This window comes from Pholcus phalangioides, unplaced genomic scaffold, assembly GCF_987345545.1.
Source record: "Pholcus phalangioides strain wild (caught in Gottingen) unplaced genomic scaffold, Ppha-v1.0 ptg000009l_1, whole genome shotgun sequence".
Taxonomy (NCBI): Eukaryota; Metazoa; Arthropoda; class Arachnida; order Araneae; family Pholcidae; genus Pholcus; species Pholcus phalangioides.
Genome location: NW_028301602.1, coordinates 25136654 through 25162601, shown reverse-complemented (window position 1 = coordinate 25162601; position 25948 = coordinate 25136654). Strand labels below are relative to the sequence as shown.

The window sequence follows — 25948 nt, the reverse complement described above, 5'->3', positions numbered from 1 at the left end:
ACTAATTGCACAAACTATTTTAGTGGCGATTGTCAACAATGACGGTTGAAAAAAGAATAGAGGCTTCTCGTTCTGTATTTGCTGACTACGATTTACACAAAAATTCATAGTGGCATCTAGAGTATTTGCCATTCTGGAAGAAACAATTCTGTGCCGAAATCGGTTCCAATGCATGTCTGAAAAACTAATTTTATGAGGGATTTTTGTAAAATGGATCATTAACTCTGAAGAATCAAACGGGCTCAAAGTGTGTGAGGTTTTTATTTTCATAGAGTCCTGAATGTTCGGTTGAACGTTATTCTGAACGAAAAATAGTATTTACAAATTAGCAAACGAAGTACTTCTCAATACTTTTTTTTCCCACTCTGTTGAGTATCTAGAAAGAGTATCTCTTTTACTCTATCAGTGAAAACAGAGCAGAATTAATTCTATTCTTATCGGTAGGGAAAAAATCGTATATTATTTTTATCTAATGTTTCCTAGGGCAACTGTTATGATAAGCAAAACAGGAGGAGAGGCCTCGCAAAATAAGCGAGGCTGTCTGCACTTTGCACATGTTGAATGCAGGACCGAAATTATCACTCAAAATCACCTTTGAGGAGAAAGGAAAAAAAGGCATAAAAATAACACAAAGACACTCAGAAAGAAAGAGAGACACATCCAATATCTGTTATTGTCAAGGTACTTTGTTGCTTCTTTTTTCTTCTCCAAATGGAACCGAGCAAAGGTGAGAATCACGGAGTCGACATCGTCATCTCCGAACATGATCCAGTCGCGGAACAGAAAGATTGCGATCTCCAAGAGGTATCTTTAGCTGATGACAAAGCGGTAAATGCTGCACCAACTGCGCCAGAATTGACAGAAGAAGCAGAAGAGCAGAACGTAAACAACAGAACAGCGACAATTCCTGTCCAAAGGCGGAAATCCATCGAGTTACAGAAAATCGACATCATCGATCACCCGAAATCGGTTGAGGCTGACAGAACCGATATTCCACCGAAACCACCGAGAGAATCTTTCACGAAACCCGAAGTCATATACGCTCCAGAGAGACTCGCCAACAAAATGGGCTGCCTCAAGTGTGCGTTACTGGTGATTACTTTCCCACTGATGGTAAGTACCAAAAATCACGCGATCATTCATACAAAGCAACGTTGGGTGTCTCTCATTCGGTCATGATTACGGAATCTTTTACTTTCAGATTGCATACTGCATGGATTAGAGCAAGTGTGATCAACATTCTGATGAGCGCGGCCATTTGAGTGATGTTTTAGCTGTTCACAGGCACTAATGAAATTAGATGTCACTAAATTACCCATTTAGTACCATAATGTAAATTTCTTTCTTCTTACGTTGGGAATTCCTAGGAATTCTGTACGCCTAGAAATTCAGAAAATATTAATAGAAGTCTGGAAATATGCGCAGGAGATTTGCGTGTGCTTGAAAATGCACAAAGGTATTTTATAAAAAAGCTTACGTATTTTGCAGAAAAGCTTATGCATCTGAAGAAATTTAAGGGGAACTTATGTACATCCAGAAATTTGTAAGGGGTTTGACCATGCTTCGAAATGCGTCGGGGGAGTTTGTTTATTAAGGGTCCTTACTGCTAGTAAAGGGTTTGCTTTTTCAGGGGTATTTATTGCTAGTAGGGGATTTAATGTGTGAGGTCTTTTTTTTTCTACCCCAGCGCTGTGAAGATATTTGTAATGAATTCCGTACCGTAAACACGGGCTACTTTGGCCCCTGATAGTCATCCTTTGTCCCAAAACGTTAAAATAGTACTCTAATTACTGAAGAAAATAATTTTCGGAACAAGTTTTTGTCGGATGAATTTCTACAGTATTTAGAGTAGGTTTCGTCATATTGCCGTTTTGGAACAAAGAAGAACCCCCCCTCTCCCCCAGGGCCGAAACAACCCGTGTTGACGGTACAAAATTTGATGGATCCTCACTATGCGGTAAAGCACATACACCTCGTCCACATTCCTCTTCCGAATTTCCAGCGAATTGGTACATGATGTAATGTGCGTGTTGTTAACTTAACGTGTAGTTTGTTACTATGTTACGCTAGTTATGTGTAGTGCTGCCAACTGACATCAAATTTTCAGACTATGCATAAAGTGTAATGATTGAGGACTGGAACCGTTGTAGATCTGTTGCTCTCTGTGGCGAGACTTTTTAACTTTTTAACCAGGTGATCGGCTCGCATTTGCGCCTCGAAGTTGGAGGGGGCGAGGGGTGTGAGGAAAAAGAGTTGAAAAACAACAGAAAAGACCACTCTTTATAGATATCGCCTCTCGAGCTTCTTGGTGATACCTATAAAAACCACACACACACTTCTTCTCACGCTTTCTTCCAGATTCTCTTGTAGAAATACTACATAGTTTTATTATTTTTTCTCTGTCTTTGTCTGTGCTGTACCTGATCACGTTCAATTGACGTCACTCCAACACTATAGGGTGTTGCGGGATTCTTTAATTTATTCTTGGCTTCTGTGTTGGCGTTAGGCATATTAATATTTACATTTTCTTTAAGTGACCAATAATAATTCCACCGGATTTTTTTAAATATTTTTGTGCGTATTTAAATAAAAAGAATCAGTGGCAATTTCACCAAAACTTTTGGAAGACTTCATCTTGGGTACCTGAAGCATAAGAGAACAAGCTCTTGAGCAAAAAAAAAACTCTTGGATAATAACTATTATAAGTAATGGAATCTCGTTCTCCAAATTCTCTTGTTCCTAGAACCCCTTTATCATCCAGTATCGGGGGGGGGGGGGAAATCATTACTTTGTACGTTGGAATAACGGCAGCCTTTGCTGGATTAATTGCGTAATTACCCGTTATTCCGTCCTTTAACGGTTATTGACTTTGATTGCGACAAGGTACGAAGCTGAAAAAAAAAGACCAAAAAAGGTCCTTTTCCATCTAATGTTGAAATGAATTGTAGTGCCGTTCTTAGAAAAAAGGGAGGAGATACCATTAAAACAGTCTTATATACAGTAAGCTACTGGTTACAAGTGTCCTCAACGAGTTCCATACTTTACGGCGACTACGAAGTGATTTATAATCAACGGTAGAGAAGTTAATTAATAATAATTAGTTTGGTCGGTCATAATGATGATGAATAGGTCGGTTCTGCGTCTCTCGCAACACTTCACGCAGACGAAAGTTATTTTTTTCCCCAAAAGCCTTTGGATCTCAATTACGGTATAACAAATGAACTTTACAATTTAAAAATAGCGCGGTAAAAATGGCCATACGTAGTACAGTGAAATACAGGTTGTTAAGTCATACCCTTATATACCCGTTACTTCTTGAACCTCTTGATGGTACAAACCATACCTTAAAAAAAAAAAAAATTACCCACTTAACGTGCCCATTTTAGACATGTCATTTCTTCCACTAGGGGCCGTATATGTACTGAGATAGAACGAACTGGTTCAAAAGATAAAGGTGTGTATATAACTTTACATCCTATATATACACTGGTGTTCAGTAATTAAGAGGTTAGGACTTTCTAGAATTTCTAGAAAAATATCGGACAGAATTTAATGGAACTTGATGAAATGTAAAATAGATAGACAGGAATTCATATCATACAATTGTGAAGAAACCCAATCATGATCGTGGGTAATGATCCCGGAATTTCAGGCACTAAAAATTCCCGAAATGGGCAGGCAAAAGGGCACTAAAAGTGCCTAAATCAGGCATTAAAAAAGAATATATTTATAATTAATTCACAAAAAAGGAAAAGTAACTAAAACCTATGATCTTTAAGTTTCGAAAACTGGCTAAAAATTCACCGCACTCACTGAATCTGCTGTTCCAATAATACTGTAGATTAGAATAAGGCGTGGAACTAGAAAAAAGGTGTGGAAAATAATTAGAAAATATATGTAAAAATATTACGAAAAAATGAGAAAGTAGACGCCGATGAAAATGGTACACGAAATTTACAATTCGGAATTAGTTCATAATCACGAGCCGGAAGATAATCTCCAGACAAATGTATAATATGGCTTCTAACGTTTTTCAAAAAACCATCATGAAACCACGGGAAATTCCGATGAGCATTAGTGAAAGTTGGGACCACGAAAATAAGTCGTGCTAAGCGGGAAAACGTACAGTGGGAACGTTATAAGCGGGATTCGCTGTATAGAAATGACGCCAAAAGAAATGCGGTGGGAAGTCTTTTTAGAAAATCGTCCAAGTAGGAATGAATGATTCTCGCCATACCGAAAATGTCAACGTTAAAGACTTGAAATATGCAGGAAAAATGGAAAATGTAGCATTTTACATCATTTGCATAAATTTTTAGCATTCTACATCATTTGCATAAATTTTTAGCATTCTACATCATTTGCATAAATTTTTAGCATTTTACATCATTTGCATAAATTTTTAGCATTCTACATCATTTGCATAAATGTTTAGCATTTTTACATCGAAAGAAGCAAACTTATAGGCATATGGAGAAATGACGCCAAAATTTCATATTACCGGGCAAAATTTTTACATGCCCTGAGTATGTCGGACAATAATGTCCAGGCCATTGTATATACTGCAAAAAAAAAGGTAAAGATATCGCATGCGTCGACCTGCTATATCCGATGGCAATAGGTGAAATGGTCTTCTTCAGTGACGTGACGAGCTTCGTGCGGAGGCCTTGTTCTATAGGACCGAGCCCCTTAATACTTTTATAAACATTAATAACTTACCCCTTAATAAATATTATTAACTTGGATAAAAACTCCTGGAATAATCTTGTAAAGTTTTGCATTTTCGAAAATTACTTACATAATGGCATCGATATATTTAATCAGATCAAAGGTATACCCATGGGCACTTGCTTCTCTAGTGTTTTTGCAAATATTTTTCTACATTTCCATGAAGCTAAAATTTTCACTAAACATAAAATCATGGGCTTTAGATATATCGATGATCTCATTATTTTTAATTTTTAGAATTTTCTTGATTTTAGCGGTGAAATTTACCCTACGGATTTGACACTCAAGAAAACCAATCACAACCCCCCTATCTACGGACTTCCTGGATCTTATAATTTGCTTATCTAATAACATAGCTTTTATTGGTATTTTCGACAAAAGGAAAGAATTTCAATTTAAAGTCAATTTTCTGACTAATTTCAATTCTAATATTAGTATTACCGTTTTGAAAAATATATTTTTTGGACAACTTTCAAGAATCAAAAAAACTTGCAATAATGCTAAAGATTTTTTAGAAGCATATTCTGAATTTTTAAATATCTTGAGTGGCAACGGATTTCCATCTTCTTTTCTGGGTTTCAAAATTTCACCCAAACACTTCTAATAGTCAATTCAGGAGGCACGCTTTTAAAATTTTATATATATATATATATATATATATATATATAGAGAGAGAGAGATACGATGTGTGAGAAAGTGAAGAATGTGTGTAAAGGGTGCGAAGATCAGAGAGTGAGAAGAGTTGGGGATGGGATTGATTGTGAACGATATTGAGACACTGAATAGCTTTAAACTGTTTTTCCAATGATTTGCATAAGCATTTAGGGACACAATGTCATTTTGTCCATTGTTCCTCTTTCTCAGCGACCCCTTTGAAAGTTACAATGGTCTACGTCCATTCAAGGGAGTTAAACATTTTCTTACACCAGCTCTTATTTTTGGGCTGGGAGCTGCCCAGTCCCTTTCAAACTGAAATTACCATAAAATACGTACGTACTGTAGCACAGTACTACGTACAAAAAAAAATAGCTGGGTTCTTGGAAGGAAAAAAAAGAGAAAAAGAGGGTCTCAAAAAGGCAATTTGAAAACTTTCAGTGCCTCGGATTATCCGGATTTTTTCGGGGGCTCGGATTTTCGAGACTCTACTATAACTATAAGTCCCTGTGGCATTTAACCCGTTTCATCACCAAAGCAGTTATTTTGGTTCCTCTGACCGATTCTCGGAGGTGTGCGACGATCTGCAATTGCCGTCCCGACTGCATTCTTGGGCATGCTCAGATCTGCGGTTATGATGAGCTGGCCCATCGGCAGTGTAACATCACTTCTAAGATAACCGACCATAAGAATTTAGCTCTATGTGAACGAACATTGTTTTGTCTTTTAGGGTGCAGCCTGAAAGATGCACATAGAGCTTTAAAGTTTTCTCTCTGTACCGCTCCAATGTCAAAGGAGCCTCTTTCAAATACATGGAATGGTGAGAGCACACCCAATATGTGTCTGCCGAGATTATTACACCTTGACTACCATTATAATTCCTATTCCTGATATTGGAGAAATTGCATAATCACATACTTAAAACTACATCCACTTCATTATTATAACATAAACTTTCCAGTTTCGGTTCAGTTCAATGTATTATTGAGACTTTCAGAAATAATTTTTTATTGTATAAATTTCGAATACACCAGTGCAGGATACTTGTTGAAAAACAATACAATGACTGCAATGTCTTCAAGATCCGGTTACGGTAATAGTGCGATAAGGCCATGGACTGTAAAAATTGCAATCATTTCTTATTTTCTTCGAATACAAACAGTGAAAGATAAGTTCGTAAATGGAGTCAGTTAAATAAGCTCATGGTAAGTATTGACTACAGTTTACACAACCTGATAAGCATTTAGTTTGTTTCAGCTTAGCTCAGGCACCGAAAAAAATCCTAATTCGACTTTTTTTTTTGCGCGTGTAGTTGCAATGCAACTTAGATAACGGGATAGTGAAGTGATTATGCTCGATCAGATGCAACGTGTGAAATATTAATTCGGGAGAAATATAGAAATCAATTTTTTTTATACCGCTCTCCTTTGAAAAATGTCAATTAATAAGATTTGGGATCCTCGGCTATCTTGGAAAACATTCACCCCGTAGCATTTGGATGAAAATCCACCGAGGTAACGATAATGGAAATTATTGATTCTTGCTATTTTTTAAATGCTAGAAATAACTGTCTTGAAAATAATATTAAAATGGTAGTAAAAAGTGACGATAAGTGATCTAAGTCACATATTATAGCCTTGGCTCTCTCTCCCCCCTCGTAAGTTATATAGGGTTGAAAATACTTTGCTACAGGGTGTTCCAAAATTGACAGGTCATTTGAAAAATGAATGGAAATTGAATGGGAAGCGATAGCAACGCTACGTTTGGTGCATTGGGCGGGGTAGCCCGGATCGATAAGATACTCACCTAAAGTACCAAAGGATGCTTAGAGGTATCGCGAGTTCAGTACCTGATTCGTCCTTGTCAGAAAACGTGCTGACGCGGGATACAACAGAACCGGCGACAACATAACCACTACACAGAAAATGATTGCTACCTCAGGTAGCTACCCGCATCGAGGGATTAACGCACCAACCTCTCGGTAGCAAAATTTCGTTAACAGATGGCGTTCTAATCTGGAAAACTAAACTATGGTATTTGTAAAATTTTAACTGAAAGACTTTCATTGGTTTATGCGAATTTTGTGCTGAGACTACACCATGTTGCTGTTGCAATTGGTGGATATCTTGAAAATATTGTATTTCAGTTTTTTTTCAGACTGCTGCTACTGAAGTACTACTAAACAATACATATACCTCGCCCATACTCCTCTATGCAATCTCTAACGAATGAGTACATGCTGGAATGTGCGTATATGTGTTGTGTGAACTAACATGAAGTATGTTTCTGTGTGTAATTGTTGTTACTGCACTGCTATCTGCCATCTCTTTCTCCAACTATGAGTCAAATGTAATTCTTGAACATTTGTGGATTGCAGCCCCATCTGTTACAAAATTTTTAAACTAATTTTGAAATTCTGTCTGAAAATTAACCGTTTTCCCGAACACGATGCAGCGACCGGTGCATTTCTATGACTTCTTCTGTTTTATTTAATTTTCAACAATGACCTGTGAATTTCAGGATACCCTCTATACACTTTGATATTTCCACAAGTCAGCGGTTCTCAACCGGTGCTCCGCAGATCCCTTGGGCATCCGTGTTAAATCCTCAGGGATTCCGCGGCAGCTTGATAAAAATACAAAAAAAAAGAAACAGTAAATTTTCGAAAAAAAAAAAATAAGCATTTTTGAATAAAATAATAATAAATCAGTACCTTTGATGAATAAATGAAAAATAGACCTACGAGGCTCCTCCATAGAAATTATATACCAGAAAGGGCTCCGCGAGTCAAAAAAGGTCGAGAACCGCTGCTATAAGGTAATCGAGAAATCTTTTCGATATTTTAATAATGAATGAGTTCAAAAACAGGGTGACAATAAAAATATCGTTATTATCTGCAGATTATTGGCATAGTCCTGATAGGCGTGGCAGCATGGCTGAAAGCAGATCCAGATTTCTGGAATATCCGAACAGGGATGGACCTGTCGCAGTTTTCATCGTCGGCCAACATAGTGATAGCAGTTGGCATACTGGTCGTTGTCATCGGTTTCATCGGATTCTGCGGTGCCTCCAGAGAAAATTCCTGTTTGCTGATGACGGTAACTATAAGAAAATCCTCTTTCTTTTTTCAAAATGCTACATAAATCCATTGTATTCACCATGTATTCATGTTGGTCGTAAATCCTCTCGATCTATAGAGGAGGATCCCATAATTTCCCTTGCCGCATTGTATAAGTGATAACGTAAGTGATCTCTGGAACAGCACCTCAGGCTATTTAAGTGCCCTGTAAATGTGCCACTTGAGTATCTGGCACTGTGACGCGGGAGACTTAATTTATAAATGTGCCACGGACCATTTGAGTGATGTGGTAATATGTCACGGGTCACGCAAGTGATGTTGTACTGCACTACAGGTCACTTAACACTTTCACTCCCATCGGGACATACATTCTCCATACATGTTCTAAAATCTACAAGTAGTGAAAGGGTTAAATGATCTGGAAATTTACCGCTTGGTTAATTTTTACAAACTTATGTTTGAGGTCGCGGGTGATTTAGCCTGCGGGCCATAGGTTGAGCATGTATGATTTAGAACAGGGATTGCCATCTTCTCTATATTCGAGGGCCAACGTAATGGTCAGCTGCAGCGTCAAGGGCCACACTAAGAGTAACAATCCGTCGTATAAGCCCCATCAGTATAATGTCCCTGAGTACTCGAAAATCTGCCTCCGCCACAGGACCGTCTTAAGAGCATCATGGGCCCCCCCCCCCACGGGCCAAGTGATTTTTCTGAGGCCCTACAAGGCAAATTCTCAAAAATTTCAACCAGATCTCATTTTTGTGAGGACTCTAATCTTGAGGCCCCCGGGAAGTGCCCAGGTGGGCCCATGCCTTGAGACGACACTGCTCCGCCATAAGTAGTATGATTAAGCACTGGCAATTTCGTCGTTGAAGTTTCACCCTGGGCGTGGAATTCTTCCACTTCTTCTTAAACTGATATGTATTTATTTTTTGTCTGGTTCTGTTCCCACCTAGATGCAATGCATAGAAAATTGGAGTCTCGTCCGCAAATTATTTAATCTAATTATATGCATAGTTTGAATTTCATATACAATTTTGTTTTGCGACTGAACACCCAAGGAATCAATCCACGGCGTTTATTATGGAAATCGTGCCAAAAACCAGTCGTGTGGGCAGTGTTGACTATCCATAAACGCGTGATGGTACCAAGATAAGATAGATCAACTTCGCATGAACCAGGCAGATCACTGGTTGAAAATTATGCTGCATAATTACGGGTGGAAGACCCACACTTGTTGCTTCTGTACGAATTCCATCCGGGCTCGAGCTGTGCCCATGGGTAAAACAGTGATAATAAAGCTTCTTTCATCGTGCGACATTGTACCAGTGAATGCAATGGCGTAGAAGCGAAAAGATCCATAAAACGTGAAAAATGAATCGAATAACGTGCGGCGATCAATTTCTTTGAAAGTACTTTTTTAAAAGTATACCTTTGAATAGTACAAAATGGGCATGGCAAACACATGATAGAACATCTATTCTCCCAATATTAATGTTAGTATAAGAAGACTGCCCATTTCAGTCATGTTTCGCATGTTTTGCAATCACATTAGTTGAATATCCCTGTACTAATACTCTTCATACTACTGTTGTTGTAGGTAGAACTTCATTTTACCACTAACCTACGATATTCAGAACATCTATATTTTGTGAATTTAAGAGTCTTAACAAGATGAGAAAAGTCACGAAATTTCAACAACGTGAGATAAACCATTTGGTTGTAACTGCATGTCAAAGTAGCTTAGCGGTCAAAATGCTTCCGTCGTTCTAATGTTAAAATCTCAAAATTTGTTTGAGGGGTCGTATACATAAAAATAAAGAAATTACCTTTTTATACAGTCTCCGTGTACAGATTCATTCTTATCCTATTGATATGCAGATCCCACTCTGCAACGTCAGGTGCAACAATTTTCATATTTTTAATTGCAATATTGATTGAGATACTAATTATACAGGGTTCCCTGTAAGTCCTAATACGGCCTTTATCTCATTAGCTGTTCGTGGTAGAAGTGTGGTTGTAGTTTGAGAAATGCTCCAAATGTGTTCAAAATCACCCTGTGCCAGTTTTAAGAGTGAAAATACAGCGTGTCATAAAAAGAAAAGAAATCTACATCATTTTTATATGGACATCCTGTCCTAAAAAACCCAATTACAAAGTTTTATTCATGTCTCTCCAGAGGCCATAAAGAAAATTCTACGTTTCCTAGTGCAATATTCACTGAGATCTTCGAATTTAAAAACCATAGAAATGTATGAGAAGAAGAGCATAAATGAGGGAAAAAGTGTAGTCCGTTAGTTTTTGCTGTACTTTCACAACTTTTCCCCGTTTTTGAACTCAAATATCTCAGTGAATATTGCACTTAGAAACGTTGAATTTTCTTTGTTGTTCTCAGAAGAGACAGGGCAACAAATTTCTAATTGAGTTTTTAGGACAGGGTTGTTCATACAAGAGTTTAGAATTTTTTTATTTTGTAACACGCCGTATCTTCACTCTAAAAACTGGTACAAAATGATTTTCGAACACATTTTGAACATTTTGTTAAATTGGAACCATAACTCTATGGCTAACGTTTGATGATATAAAGCCCGCATTAGAACTCACGGGAAACCCTGTATAAAATGACTGTTTTGGCTAATGAACTCAATCACTTCACAATGAATAGAAATTGAAATTTATAACAATTATATTCTGACAATTACAGAATTTGTACAACTTTGAATTTATTTTACGTCTCGTAATTTGTAAATCACGCCCTCAGACATTTGCGATAAATACTGAAAACTTCATCTTCGTTAATATTGCATTTAAAAATATGCAATTTGTTGAAGGCGGCGAAAGTCCAGCTTTAACAAGTCCCTAAATGCATCCTCCAAAGACAAAAAATCCATTGCATGTCTAGCTTAACTACATTGCTATTTATTTTGGTAATTTTCAGAGTCGCTTTTACACTTCACTAAGACAAATACAAATACAACGCCACAACAGGCAAATTGCCCAACGAGGTGGCTGACTTAAAAACATCATGGATCCACGAGCCATTTTTTGGAGGCCCTACCTACTACTGCTACACCACACATTATCCGCTATGCAACGTTTGGATGTTGGACTAATACCCATCCAACATCTCACCAAAATTGTTGTGCTATTGAGGAATGAATTCGATATAAACAAACGCGTTTGTGTGAAGACAACAAACTATCAGTCAACAAAAGTGACTAACATCACATGACATGTTTCTTCTCAACGTAGGTAACGTGGAATAAAAAATATATCATTACATTGAATTATAAGCGATATAAAACAGTTAATAAATACTGCATTGTTCAACAAAAATGCAAATTTCGTAAATCTTAATTGCAAATTTTGCGTGGTAAGCATTATCTAAATACATGAATTTCAGTGTTTTACCATTGCATCTCAGGTTGCTATACTTGCGTTATTATCAACGTAGCATAAGTAACAAAAGCGCCAATCGATGTCAAAAATGTTACAATTGGTAATTTTTACCATATTTCCAGCTGACTTCTCTGTCGATTATTACCTTCAAAAACTGCGATTTACAATCTTTTACCCCCCGTTTAGAATAGACGCGGTCTTCGTAGATGTTCCTATAGATGTCTCTTAGATGTCTTGTTGAGAAAAGGGTATTCGTGATGACGAAATTATGGTTCCAAACAAGCAGCAGATACCATACGGCATGAAACCCGGTATTGTGGCTACATGCTCTACGTTTCCGAAAACGCTGGGATGAAATATTAGAACTGACAGCAAGAGAAACAAGTTAAAGAATTGATAAGTAAACATAATGAGTATCGGCACTGGAAAAGCATTCTGAAGTTGCCGGACGATACTTAGTTTCCGTTTGTGCTGGTAAAACATGACGTCGATATTTTCCTCAGATATACGTAGATTCATCAGATAGATTCATCAGATAGATTTCCTCATTCACAGATCTTATTGGGAACGAATCTAATATGAAGCAAATGCGTTCACTTAGATAATTGTACACAAACGAAAGTACTGTAGTCTCACCGACCACTACGAAGAATATCGATAAACTTGAGGGATTAATTATGACACCAAAATTATAATGCATGCGGTTGGAGTCATCGTAGCCGCTAACGTGATTACATGCCATTGTGTCATGCGATGTTATAATATTTAAGAAAAAAAGAAATAATAGCATTTTGCATATTTCATGAAAGTACTGCATGGATGTGTACACTGTACAAGACCTTCAAAATACAGACATCTGTCAGAAAACATGAACACAATATGGTTAATGGGTAACCTTATTTTCACGCTATCATGCATTCTACATCAGAGAGAGTAACTTCAGAAATACTATGGCTAAATTGCAACTTTTTTTTCGTCATTGATGATTGTTTTCTGGTTCTCCTGAATGGCTCGCCACGTACTCCAGGGTGGAAACAATTATTCCGTAACAAAATGTTTTCTTTCCAATTTCACATACGATGTAGTTTCAGGAGTTTCGTGGTTTTTTTTTAATGTCATTTCATTGGTCAATGAATAAAAGTGTAAAAACGTTCACACAATTCACTCATTCAAAATTTCATTTTTTTATTTCAGTATTGCGTTATAGGTCTAATTCTAGTGATACTGGAAGCAACAGCTGTCGGAGTGGTTTGGTCGGCAACAAACAACCCACAAGTAAGGAAAAAATGACTTGCATACATACAGGGTGCCCCGTAAGTCTTAGTTCGGACTTTATCTCATCAACCGTTGGTCATAGACGTATGATTCGAATTTGAAAAAAAGGTTCGAAACGTGTTCACTTGTACCAGTTTCGAGAGTGAAAATATAATTGTCATAAAATAAAAGAAATCTAAATTTCTATAATGTCCTCTTCCCCCGTCTTGTTTCTCCGAATTAGAAAGTTGTTCCCTGCCTGTCCTGGGTCCAACGAAAACATTTTCATGTTTCTAAGTGCAACATTCGCTGAGGTATTCAAATTTCAAAAGAGGGTGAAAAGTTTGGGAAGATCAGCATAAATGAGGGAAAGAAGCATTGTCCATTAGTTAATAAATGTTCTTTCCCAACTTTTCTCTAATTTTCGAACTCAAATGTTTCAACGGAGATTGCACTTAGAAACGTGGAATTTTCTTTACTGGGTCTCAGGTGAGGCATATATGGCAACAATTTTTTAATTGAGTTTATTAGGACAGGTTTCCATATAAGAAATTAGTTTTTACTTCATTTTATGTCACACTGTAAAAACCCAAACCCAAACTGGTATCCACCCAAAACTGAGTTATCCCTCCCAAAACTGGTATAGGGTGATTTTTCAACACATTTAGAGAATTTTGTAAATTAGAACTACACCTCTACGATGAATGGTTGATGAGAAAAAAAAGGCCGAATCCGGACTACAGGACTCTCTGTACATTCCTAATTGAATGCTTGTATTCCAACATTTTATGGATACCTATTTTCATTTATGTCCTTGATAGATGCGAGACAAATTGGCAGACGCCCTGCAGAAAGGAATCGATGGTCTAGAAGATAAGAATTTGCCTGTGGGTAACCTAATAAACATCGTGCAAGAGAAGGTAACGTTATTTTTCATTTGATCAATATGCTATATCTCTCGAAAAATAATTTCAGTTTAAACATGCGAGAAACAAATTATATGTGGCAACGGATTCGCGTGCCCGGAATCACCCTTGACTTTAGAATTAATACATATTTTTGGTGGGAGGGGGGGAGGGTTAAGTCAATATACAAAAATCATTCGCACACATGCTTACAGAATGTGCAGAAATGCTAAAAAATATCACCTCAAAACTATTCGCGCAATAAATAAAATTTTAATAAAATTAATTAACAGGAGAGATAATTTCAGGAGGAATAAAAATTTGAAATAGGTGAAAGGAATAGTTTCAGAATTGATGGAAGAAATCATTTTTTGATGAATGAAAATTCAGAACTAATGAAAGACAAAATTTCATAATGAATGGATATTAAACATGAAAAAAAAATTCAAAATTAATAAAAAAAAATTGAAATTAATGGGAGAAATAATTTCAGAATTCATAAAGGAATTAGTTTCGGAATTGATGAAAGAAAAAGTTCCTGAATAGCGATAAAAAAATAATTTTAGAATGACCGAGAGAAAAGTTTCTATGGACTTTTATGTAGCGTCCTCTATCGACAAAAATTTAAACTGATTTTTTTCTTTTTTTTGTACCATAAGAAATCCTTTTTCTCGTGAGAATAACTTTTTTCTTACAAACAGGCATTCAAATATATCAATTCCTTCAATTTTATGAATTTTTCAAAATATTTACGAATTTATTGGACACCCTGTAAAATAATAGATATCATTCAATATCATTATTTTTTCTTTCCATTTTATGTAGCTCGAATGTTGTGGCGTCAAAGGACTTGCTGACTATGCAGACAAACAACTCCCGAATTCTTGTACGGATAAAAGTACTGGTTATCCTTACAGCGAGGTACTGTATTAAAATACTACAATTGTTTTGATGCACCCATCCTTCGGGGCTGAAGCGGAATGCGTCTAATACTTTTTAATGCATTTTTGTTCAAGTTCCATATAGGACCTCTCTGAAGGGCTACCTACTGATGTAATTTATTCCAATCTGGTGCATTTCCCCCCCCCCCCCTCACATTTTCGCTCACCTTTATTCACCCTTTAAGCGGCAATGACGAGATATCACACCTCCATGAAAGCCTCTTATTTTAGCATTGACAAGCCCAGATGTTTTGTAAAGTTCATTTCTCAATGGAAAACTTTTCCCTATAGTTTTCTCCTGCCTAAAATCGGAGAAGAAAGCCTACTTCATTAAAAAAGATATGGCATTTTGAAAGGGAGGTTTAGTAATTTCTAATTGCCGCTTAAAGGGTTAAGAAGGGGGATACCTCTCCTCGGAGTGCCAGTTTTCTAAAAAATGGGATACGAGCATCATGGAGTAGGGGTGTTACGCTCTTTCCAGTACCAGGGCAAATATGAGCTATTTCTGCCGCTCGCAAGACGGGGAAACCGGTATACATAGGATAACTCTCTCAGCCACCTCGTTGGTCATTTTGCCTGTTGTGGCGTTGTATTTGTATTTGTATAACTGTATGATCTGCAATTTTATTCGCATACTCCTGTAGAATTTTGATTTTTTTTTTATGTCGGGTTTTCCCTAAAATTCAACAAAACACTTGAATTTCTGAAATCAAGATAATTTTCATGATTCATAAATTAATGCTTTTGGCATTTTTATTTTTAATTGTGATTAGCAACTTTACCTACTTTTGTCAATTTGTTTGACTGCGATTGGAAACTTTACTGGTCTTTGATAATTTTTTGGCTGTAATTGTTGACTTCACTTGAATTTGACACAATTTTTGCGATAACACTGTTCCACAAGAAATTTTTTTTTTCATATGGAAATATCTGTTTCTAACGGTTTATGGTGTAGAAAATTCAAATATGAAAATATAAATTTTTTTATCAGACATAGTTTTTTAGTTATTCAACAATGTAGGCCTAATTTAATTGATATACACACATTATATACACCGAAGAGCCAAAAGTCATGGGATACCTCTTTATATCGTGTGGGATCTCCTTTTACCCATCGAAGTGCAGCAATATTAAGAGTAAGAGGTATCCCATGACTTTTGGCACTTCAGTGTACAAGCCAGGCACAAAAATTACCTTTATTCTTCCTCATTTTGTAAATGACAACATGATGACGTTCTGCAATGTTATTTGGGCTTAATGAATGCTTTTAAATTCGAATACGAGACACAGGAATAAATATTTCTTTTTTTATATCTGCCTCAAAATATAGTCTAAAGCAGGGGTCGGCGCTGTCGTGAAAGAGGGACACTTCCTGTAATCTATGAGTGAATATCTGAATTCGTTGGATTCTATTTTCGGGAGAAAAAAAAACTGATTGAATATTCGTCTGGGTGTGTAGGCCTATAACTACATGCAAAACTGAATGAAAAATTGTATCTATTGGGAAATTCAACAAAATGACGATATAATATATATATATATATATATATAATTATGCAAACAAAAAAAAAAGCACGACAGTGATATTGGCAAGGAAAATTTCTTGGAAATCGCGCCAAAGTTTTCTTGAGCTCGCCATGGATTTTTGATAATGGTAACCAATATTTTTTCTAATTTAAAAATTTCAAACGAATATACATTGGTTCAAACCGGTATTTTTTCAGTATCTTTTTCGAAATCATAAAAAAAATTGAAATATTCTATATAAATGATCATCAGAAACCTCCGATGTATGGGTACTATATTTTGCGGCGAAGGAATACACTCTCTACCTTTCTCTTCACTGCAAAGTTAACCTGAAACAAACTATAGTAATCATAGGTTTATCATAAAGTCACGTAAAAGTTATAAATCGCATGCAGTGCCATCTTTTGGTAAGATTCAATACAAAATCTGCACAGCGTCCCAAATATCAAACTCAATTTGGTTCTGGGCCATTGGCTCCAAAATTACCTCTTAAGAGGGCCGCCAGTTATTAAAATTTACCAACCAAAAAATCTGTTGATTAAGAATGAAAATTTTGTTGATTTTGCTTTAAAAATTTAAAACAAAATTTTAAAACATTTCAAAACTTGCTCAGTAGGAATTGTAGGGAAGTGAAAGAATCATAAATATACAATAAAACTGATTCTAGCTACCTACCAACCAAAATTTTTATTGATCAACTCTGTTGACACATAGAAAAATAATCGAGGTTATTAACTCTTCTTGATGTGTTTGGCACAAATCCAATTCCCACTTTAATTTGTCCTTGCCTGAAAAATATGCGTTGCTAGCTGATCTTTTTCTTGAAATTGGGTATTAAAGTCATTCAAAAGTCCCGCAATATCAATTAAGAATGCACACTCGTATCATTATGAAACGAAAAATCTTGATGTTTCACTTCTAGGAATAGTTTTACTGAGAATTAACAAGCAGAAACAAAAATAATGTTTGAAATTTTACGGCAAGGCAACCAATATATTTCTTTGTAATGAGGCAGCCATTTGAATCTACTCTCCGAGTCTGAGAGAAATTGTGAGAATAAGCGCAGCTTGAGGCCTCTGGATCAGGTGAAATTCAAAGTGTTCGTTTCATTCTTGAAGCGCTGCTGCTTATTACTAACTCTTTATAGCAAAGGACCTGTTGATAAATGACGTAATAAAAACATTGTAGTTCAAAAGTTTTCTGGATGCATTTCCTTCAATTTTTTTGCTAGTCCTGAAGCAAAATGTATATTTTTGCCAGCCATTGCTGACGTACCACCCTTTCTCACTGCTACGAGTGTTTGTTCAAAAGAAGTTGATATTTTTCCTCAGTGAATAATTTGATGCATTTTGCCATGGCACCGGAAATATCTTCCCCCTTTTTGTGGTTTCATGAATAGAAAATATTTCTGAAAATTCTTCAGTGATGTACATATTGTCATCGCAAACTCGAAGAAACAGCGTCATTTGACCATGTGTTGAATACCTGAAATTTCATTGAGTGCTATTGAAAAACACTGTACATTTCAAGACATTGCTTCCAACTTGGCACGCAACTTTTCACATATTGCTGTTATTCTTTCGGCCATACGTCTCGGTGTAAAAATATCATGAAATGCTTGCACATATTTAAGACACGTTTTCTGCATCATTTATCGTTCATTTCTTAGCTACTGAACCGTCGCTAAAAAGCTCGTCGTTTTTGATGTAAATATACTTCATACTTTTTATGAATAAAAAAATTATTCGAAATTTCTTTTTTGATTTGAAGGGGGAAAAACCATTATGTTTTGTAGCTAGTTGGGACGTCGCGGGCCGGGATTTTGACACCTTTGGTGTAAAGGGAGTTGTTCTTCATATTGGGAACGTAATACTTTCTGTTACAAACGCCTATATAAACACGACTAAAGAGTCATACGATAATTTGAAAGATATGCACGAATTTGTGAAATTTAATAAGCACAAATGCAAATATGCAGTGATTTGAAAGTAATTTCCATGATATTAGGTATGCAACAAGACTACACCGAAATTGGATGTTTTCTGCGTGAGTGGAATATCCGGGGAAGAAATTTCCAGTACGAAAGAAAGATTTGGCCTCAACGGATATATGGAAAGTGAGAAGAAAAAATATGCACAATAAGAAATTGGTAGGCAGTGATGACGTCCTGCTGCCCGCCCCCCTTCATATTAAGATAGGTCATATGAAACAGTTTATCAAAGCCATGAATCCATCTGGAAAGGAGTTTGTACTTCTCACAAAAGTTTCCTCGTCTGTCGGCCGCAAAAATTAAAGAGAGTGTGCTTGTGGGTTCCCCAAATTGGAGAACTTCAGAAAGACACACATATTTTGAACAATGCCTGGCACCGAAAGAGAGAAAAGTGCATGGGTATGTTTCAAGAATGTAACGCAAAATTTTCTAGGAAAGAAAAGAGCTAACAAGTGTGAAGAATGGGTGCAACAGCTGATAAATGCATTCGGGTGTTTAGGATGCAACATGTCTCTAAAATTGCATTTCTTATATTCATATCTGCATTATTTCCCCGAGAATTGCAGTGATGTTTTTAATGAACATGGTGTGAAAGATTTCATGAAGACATAATAACCATAGAAAAGCGGTATGAAAGGAAATAGATGCTTGCAATGTTTGCTGAAACATTATTTGACAGAGCAAACGTGATCACAGAAGCGAGAGAAAATAAAGCTTTTTAAATTCTTGAGGAAAACATAGATTAGTTGATATTTTCTATCAGTATATAACTTTTTTTTTATAAAATTTATATGATATAATTCTGTTCTGGAATGTTGCGATACAATTTTAAAAGTGACTATAATAATCATTATCACATATTTTTACACACACTTGCATAGATACACAAAAAAATAAAAAATCTGAAATCGCTTATTACTTGAAAACTATGATGGAGACACGGAGAAACAAATCACAGATTTGAATACAAGAGGCATAAGAATCGCGGCTGCTACACCTATAAAAATGGTTTGTAGAACAGTGTAATTGGCGTCGATCAATTTCCGGTATTTTTATGAAGCAAATATGGTCAATCTAGGACTCTAGGTATACAGGGTATTACACTGTAAGTACTAATGCGGTCTTTATCTCAACAACGTTCGTTGTAGAGTTATGGTTTTATGTAAAGAATGCTCAAAATGCATTCATAAATCACCCTGTACTAGTTTCGGAGCTAAAAATACAATTTATCGCAAAATAAAAAATCTAGATTTTCATAAAGTATCCCCCCCCCGTTCCCTAACTACACTGTATTTCCAAAAGTTGTACAAGGTAATTTTTGAACGCATTTTGAGACTTTTTAAAATTGAAATCATACCTCTACGGCGAACGGTTCATGAAATAAAGACCGCATTGGAATTTACAGGACAACCTGTATATCGTGTTTTGGGGAAGCCTATATCGATACTTTTATAACGAAACACCCGGATAGATCCTCTTTGCTGTCCGCAACTGGACTACGGGCCGAAAACTGCGCAATTCTGCGCTCGAGAGTCTTTACTGCGCATAAAATTAAGTTGTGATCTTTTCTATTATCACCTGAAGAAATAAATTGAATATCATCATTTTTTATAATATAAATTGTTTTTGATAATATAATTTTTTTTTCCTGAAAACACTGGACAACCATTTTATAAAGAATTACAAAATTGTTTTGTTATCAATCGATCATCAATTAATAGATTGAATTTTGTTTTAGGGTTGTTTGGACAAACTATTGAATTACTTGAAATCGAAAGCGTCTTTGATTGGTGGAATCACTGTTGCCATCCTTCTACTGCAGGTAATTTTGTTCATACTTCGTAGTTTCGATATATCATTAAGAATGGCGTCGTTTAAAGTGATAAATTACACGCATGTTACGGTAAATCCAGTTATTATGCATTCTTACCAGTCGTCTTGGTAAGTTTGATAAATTCATCACTTTTGTCGGTGATTATGCGTAACATCCAAGCGTCGTTGGTAAATTTGATGAAAACTTGAAATTTATCGTCTTCATCTGCGATTATGTATAATACCCTGTGTAATTGGCGAGTTTGATAACCATGAAAAATGTTCCAAATAAAATACGTGTGTGATGGAAATCGGATACCTATATAATGATAACAAATTTTACGATCGTACCCGATACAATGTTGCATTACATGTATGAATTATCATACATAGTATATACGATTTATTATGTTTACAATGGACGCGACACTTGGTTGTTATGCGCCGGAAAGAGTGATTTATTTAGGCAAATTTATCAAATTCACCAACGATGTTGGGATATTATGCGAAAATCACCGGTTAAAGTGATAAATTTAGGGAAATTTATAAAACTTGCCGCGAAATTATCGGTGATTATGCATAATAACCAAATTAATAGCATTTACCGTGACATATATATTTAAAAAGACGATAGATTCTTTCTCTACGGTTTCTTTAAATCAAGTAGGGCTATACTTAAAAACTGGAATCTGTCAACCATAGATATAATGAGCCTAACCATCACGAGCACCATCTATGAATATGGAAGACCACCCATTTGAAAATTCTGACGTGCGCTCAAACGTTAATATGTTATTCATAATCCCCGACAATTTTGGTAAGTTTGATAAATTTCCCTAAATTTAGCACTTTTACTGGCAATTATGCATAATTCCCACAAGCGTCATTGGTAAATTTACTATATACTTGAAAATTTATCACTTCAGCCGGCGATTATACATAATGTCCAAGCGTCGTTGTAAAACGACAAATCGTAAATTCACCACATTTTATGGTTATTATCCATAATCAGTATTTAGTATTGGTAAATATAATAACTCGGTCTCACTGCCGTGCTAAGATTTATTATTTAGATGACCGCGCTTTTGATCGAGAATCTGAACCGGATATAATGAACGCTGATTTAACGAATTTTTCCGAACATTCCAGAAACAAATTTTATTCGTCGAATTCTCAAATCGGACCTCGATGCAACAAACTCGTATTTAACAAAATTTACGACCGTACCTCGGTATAACTTTCATTTAACCAATTTTTTGATTTCACGAATTTTTAAAAGCTTCTATGGGTATACAATCAAAGACCCCAATTTCATAAACTCTTATTTATCATCTCATGATAATGAGATAGGAATCGATAGAAATATCGATTTGCCCGGAGGCGTTATTCTATCCTATACCTAAGATTTTAATATGCAGTTACGCTCATTGGCTAAGATCATAATTACGTCACTGAAAAGTGAGGCAAGCTGTGGTTCTTTTTATGATTATCGCACTATCTGGATTGGCACTCAACTAAAACTTGCTTGTACTATTATGGTTTTATGTACGAGCAATTTTTTGAAATACGGGTTCCGACTGTCTCACTCAAATGGAAATCGAAAAAATAACCCACAAAACTCTTCTTTGCTATTCATAAGCCAATATAAAACCGACAATTATGCAATAATCACCGGATTTATTACGTTATATTGCGTGATAAATGTGATAAATCTGGTTATTATGCATAATAGCGGGTTGTAATGCAAATCACCGGCCATTTTGCTAACTTTTATGAATTTCCCTAAATTTATCACTTTTACCGGTGATTATGCATAACATCCAAGCGTCGTTGGTAAACATGATAAATTGTTCTAAATTCATCGCATTTGATAAATTTCATGTATTTATCAAATTAACCAGGTACGCTTGTGCTTCTTATCATGCACATCTCCAGTAAATTTGAGTATTTTTTTATATTCATCAAATTTACTAACTATGCTCGAGTATTATGCATAATCGCCGCAAAAAATTATCAAACTTATGGAGACGATCAGCAATTAAATCGATTAGTTATGCATTATAACCGAACCGATTTATTACATTTGCTATAACATATAATACTAAAACATTTTGAGCCCTCTTCCCTCTTTCGTTTTTGGCCCCACCTCCGCTTTTAGTGACGTAATAGTGATCTCGGCCAATGCGCGTAACCCCGTGTTAAAATCCTAGGTGTAGGATGGAATAATGCTGCCCGGGGGTGGGGACATGATGCTCTTAAGCCTGATTTGTTCTCAAGATGGATGTTGTGGTTTTCTTCTTCTATGGTTGTTAATCGTAGATAATTCATGCCACAATGAGAGAGTTGGGGTCGTGACTATATCTGATTTTTAAAAATGCATCTTGGGTTCTTCTTTTCTGCGAATTTTCGCTGCGATCTGTCAAAGCGTGTAAAGATGTGTAGAACAAAATCAAATAAATACTCGGGTGTTTCTATCTCTGGTGAAAAGAAAGATACAACTGTCACAGAAGGAAAAAATACACTGCAAGCCTAAACCATTGTGGGTCTCTCTCTCTCTTGCTTATTTATATTTATCTGGAGAGATACCGAAGGGGCATCTGGAGGTACAGCCTCTGCTGTGGGGGAGAAGATGGCGTGTTGGTGTGGGTGCAAAAGAGACATTACTTATGTCAACACCCTCCGCTATCGGCTATTCGAATTCAGAAACCACCCCATCCTACGAACTCGGCAAGAAATAAATAATTTTAAGAAAAGGGGGGGGGGTGCCTGGAACCGTAACCTACACCCATAAAGAGAGCCTCTCACAACGGTATCGGCGCTGTCGTGAAAGAGGGACACTTCCTGTAATCTATGAGTGAATATCTGAATTCGTTGGATTCTATTTTCGGGAGAAAAAAAAACTGATTGAATATTCGTCTGGGTGTGTAGGCCTATAACTACATGCAAAACTGAATGGAAAATTGTATCTATTGGGAAATTCAACAAAATGACGATATAACATATATATATATATAATTATGCAACCAAAAAAAAAGCACGACAGTGATATTGGCGAGGAAAATTTCTTGGAAATCGCGCCAAAGTTTTCTTGAGCTCGCCATGGATTTTTGATAATGGTAACCAATATTTTTTTATAATTTAAAAATTTTAAACGAATATACATTGGTTCAAAACGGTATTTTTTCAGTATCTTTTTCGAAATCATAAAAAAAATTGAAATATTCTATATAAATGATCATCAGAAACCTCCGATGTATGGGAACTATATTTTGCGGCGAAGGAATACACTCTCTACCTTTCTCTTCACTGCAAAGTTAACCTGAAACAAACTATAGTAACCATAGGTTTATCATAAAGTCACGTAAAAGTTATAAATCGCATGCAGTGCCATCGTTTGGTAAGATTCAATACAAAATCTGCACAGCGTCCCAAATAAATTATGTGGCCTATTCACCAAATCTGCTGCCCGAACCCAAGGCGTTCTCCGGATATTTTTTTCTTGAAAAACCGTCAGTCCATTTTAGGACATTCTTGTGTTAAACATTACTCTTAATATTATGTGATTATATGACGTGATCGTAAATTTTTGTATACTCTTTTTTATAGTTTGGTGGATTATCATTGGCTCTTCTATTCTTTTGCGCCATTAGACAAGGTGGTAGTAAAGTCTTCTAACTGGAAAAAAAATGCTTGTTGATATGAACTATTTTGATTGCTTGGTTTTTGATATCATTGCGGGAACAAATATTATTATTTTCATCGTGAAATTGTTGCTTTTATTGTATGTCGTTTTTTTTTACATTCATTACCGAAATTGTATGTTTTATCAGACTGGTGTTAATAAATAAGTTTTTCTGTGATTTTCGCCTCTTTTTTTTTACCTTGAAACTTCGAATCGAAAACTCCTTGAAAGAAATACCATGGAACACATCGGAGATACGAGTTGTGTTCGAACCTTTTCCTAATTGTAAAATCAATATCAAAGCTTGGTTTTCTTTTGTGAACGTTTTCTGATACCTTGTGACGCGTGTTTTTGTATGAAAGTATTTTTTTGTCTTTTCTTTATAAGAAAAAAAAATAGATCCCATTATTCTTGTTCAATAAAAGATAAGACGACGAAATGCTGCTTGAAATCTACCATGTTTTTTGTGTCAGTTACTTGATATTGGTTACACGTATACAGGGCGATGGTAAACTCTTTCCGCAAAGATAGAAGGATGATAACAGGCATCGAACAACAATATTTGTAATGTAATCTAGGATAGCATTCCAGTAAAAATGCCAGGCTGTATGCGGATGTGTGGGCATCGTACTAGACCCTCATCATTTGCATATATATGGTGTATATCACTGGAGTGTACATCACCAATTAGTGAACTATATGTCATTACAGATTGTCCACCATGGAGCCAATTGATGAATTATGAAACGCAATGAGCCTGTTGTTAACGTATACACCAACCAGCAAAGGTTGATGAGTTAAACTTTGATCCAGAAGAATACGGGCACAGGAAAAACAAATAACTATCCACCCATCGGAAGATCTGCATCAACACCAAGTATCTATCGAGAATAAACAAGATAAAGAAATAGGAGACCGAAGAACTCATATATATATACAGATGGCTCGAAAACTATCGCAGGAACAGCAGCAGCATATGCAGTAGCGAAATATCATAGGACCATCTAGTGCTGGAGTAGTATACGAAGCTAGAAAACGACAATAGTATCTTCCAAGCTAAATTATTAGCGTTACATATGGCGATCATGAAAGCTCAAGAACTTCAACAAGCAACTATAATCTATAGCGAAAGCCTTTCAAGTATATACGCAATAGAGAACCCTATGTCTAACCACGAGATGGCAAGGGATATTCTGGCGGTCCTCCACAAAAGCCTGCGAATTAGCATATCTTGGATCAAAGGACGTGGGTGAGTAGGGGAACGAAGAAGCAGACGCAACGGCAAAAGCAGCGGTAATCAATAGAGCGCAATTAATCAAAATATTATTACCAACATCGATAGCAAAAAAAAAAGGCAAGTAAAGAAATAATCTATGGCAAACCGGATGGAATGATGTGAAAACAAGAAGAAGTATCCACAAAATAGTACTAAGTTTCATGCGAAGCAAAAACTTGGAGCAGAGAGCTTGTATTTTTTACAACCAATCAGGGATTCTTTTGAAATTACCTTCATTGCTTAAAAAAAACGAAAAACTTTTGTGAAAAATCGGTACTCCTATCCACTATTCAACGACATGTAAATTAATCCCACATCTAAAGTACATGGCTATGCCCGCTGCTAAAAATGTCACACTCTGGATCAGAGAGATCTTCAAAAACAAAAGGGGAGTGAATAAAGTCAAGAAATTTATTAGGTGAATATGACCTAAAGACAATGAAGACAAAGTGAACCCACAGATGTCATTCCAACCAATAGTACAAGTACAGGCTACACCACATCGCCGTTCTCAAAGAAAAAAAAGAAAGTGATCAACTATAAAGAAGACTGGTGGAAAAAGAACAGTATAATGACGTAGAAATTAAATTTTGAAGCTGAACCCGATTATTATTCTATATCAGATTCATTATTTATATGAATATTTATGATTTCAATATACAATTTATTATTTTCATATTCGAATTAAGATTTAACATGCA

At 36.0% G+C, this 25948-nt stretch overlaps 1 protein-coding gene across 1 annotated transcript; it reads left to right on the top strand.

The window, feature by feature from the left end:
* The first annotated feature begins 537 nt into the window (after positions 1 to 537).
* On the top strand, positions 538 to 24426 carry LOC149082598 (tetraspanin-9-like). Its single transcript, XM_089235865.1, has 7 exons — positions 538 to 1113; positions 8283 to 8480; positions 13055 to 13135; positions 13936 to 14034; positions 14845 to 14940; positions 20216 to 20299; positions 23896 to 24426. Exons 1-7 carry the CDS (start codon positions 712 to 714, stop codon positions 23962 to 23964), a joined length of 1029 nt encoding a protein of 342 aa, XP_089091991.1. The 5' UTR covers positions 538 to 711; the 3' UTR covers positions 23965 to 24426.
* Positions 24427 to 25948: the final 1522 nt, after the last annotated feature.

What these genes read in the sequence shown, in the direction of transcription:
- LOC149082598 (XM_089235865.1), top strand. Translation starts at nt 712, where the DNA reads ATGGAACCGAGCAAAGGTGAGAATCACGGAGTCGACATCGTCATCTCC. An exon ending in TGATTACTTTCCCACTGATG is followed by an intron (nt 1,114 to 8,282) that starts GTAAGTACCAAA and finishes TATTATCTGCAG; the next exon opens with ATTATTGGCATAGTCCTGAT. An exon ending in ATTCCTGTTTGCTGATGACG is followed by an intron (nt 8,481 to 13,054) that starts GTAACTATAAGA and finishes TTTTTATTTCAG; the next exon opens with TATTGCGTTATAGGTCTAAT.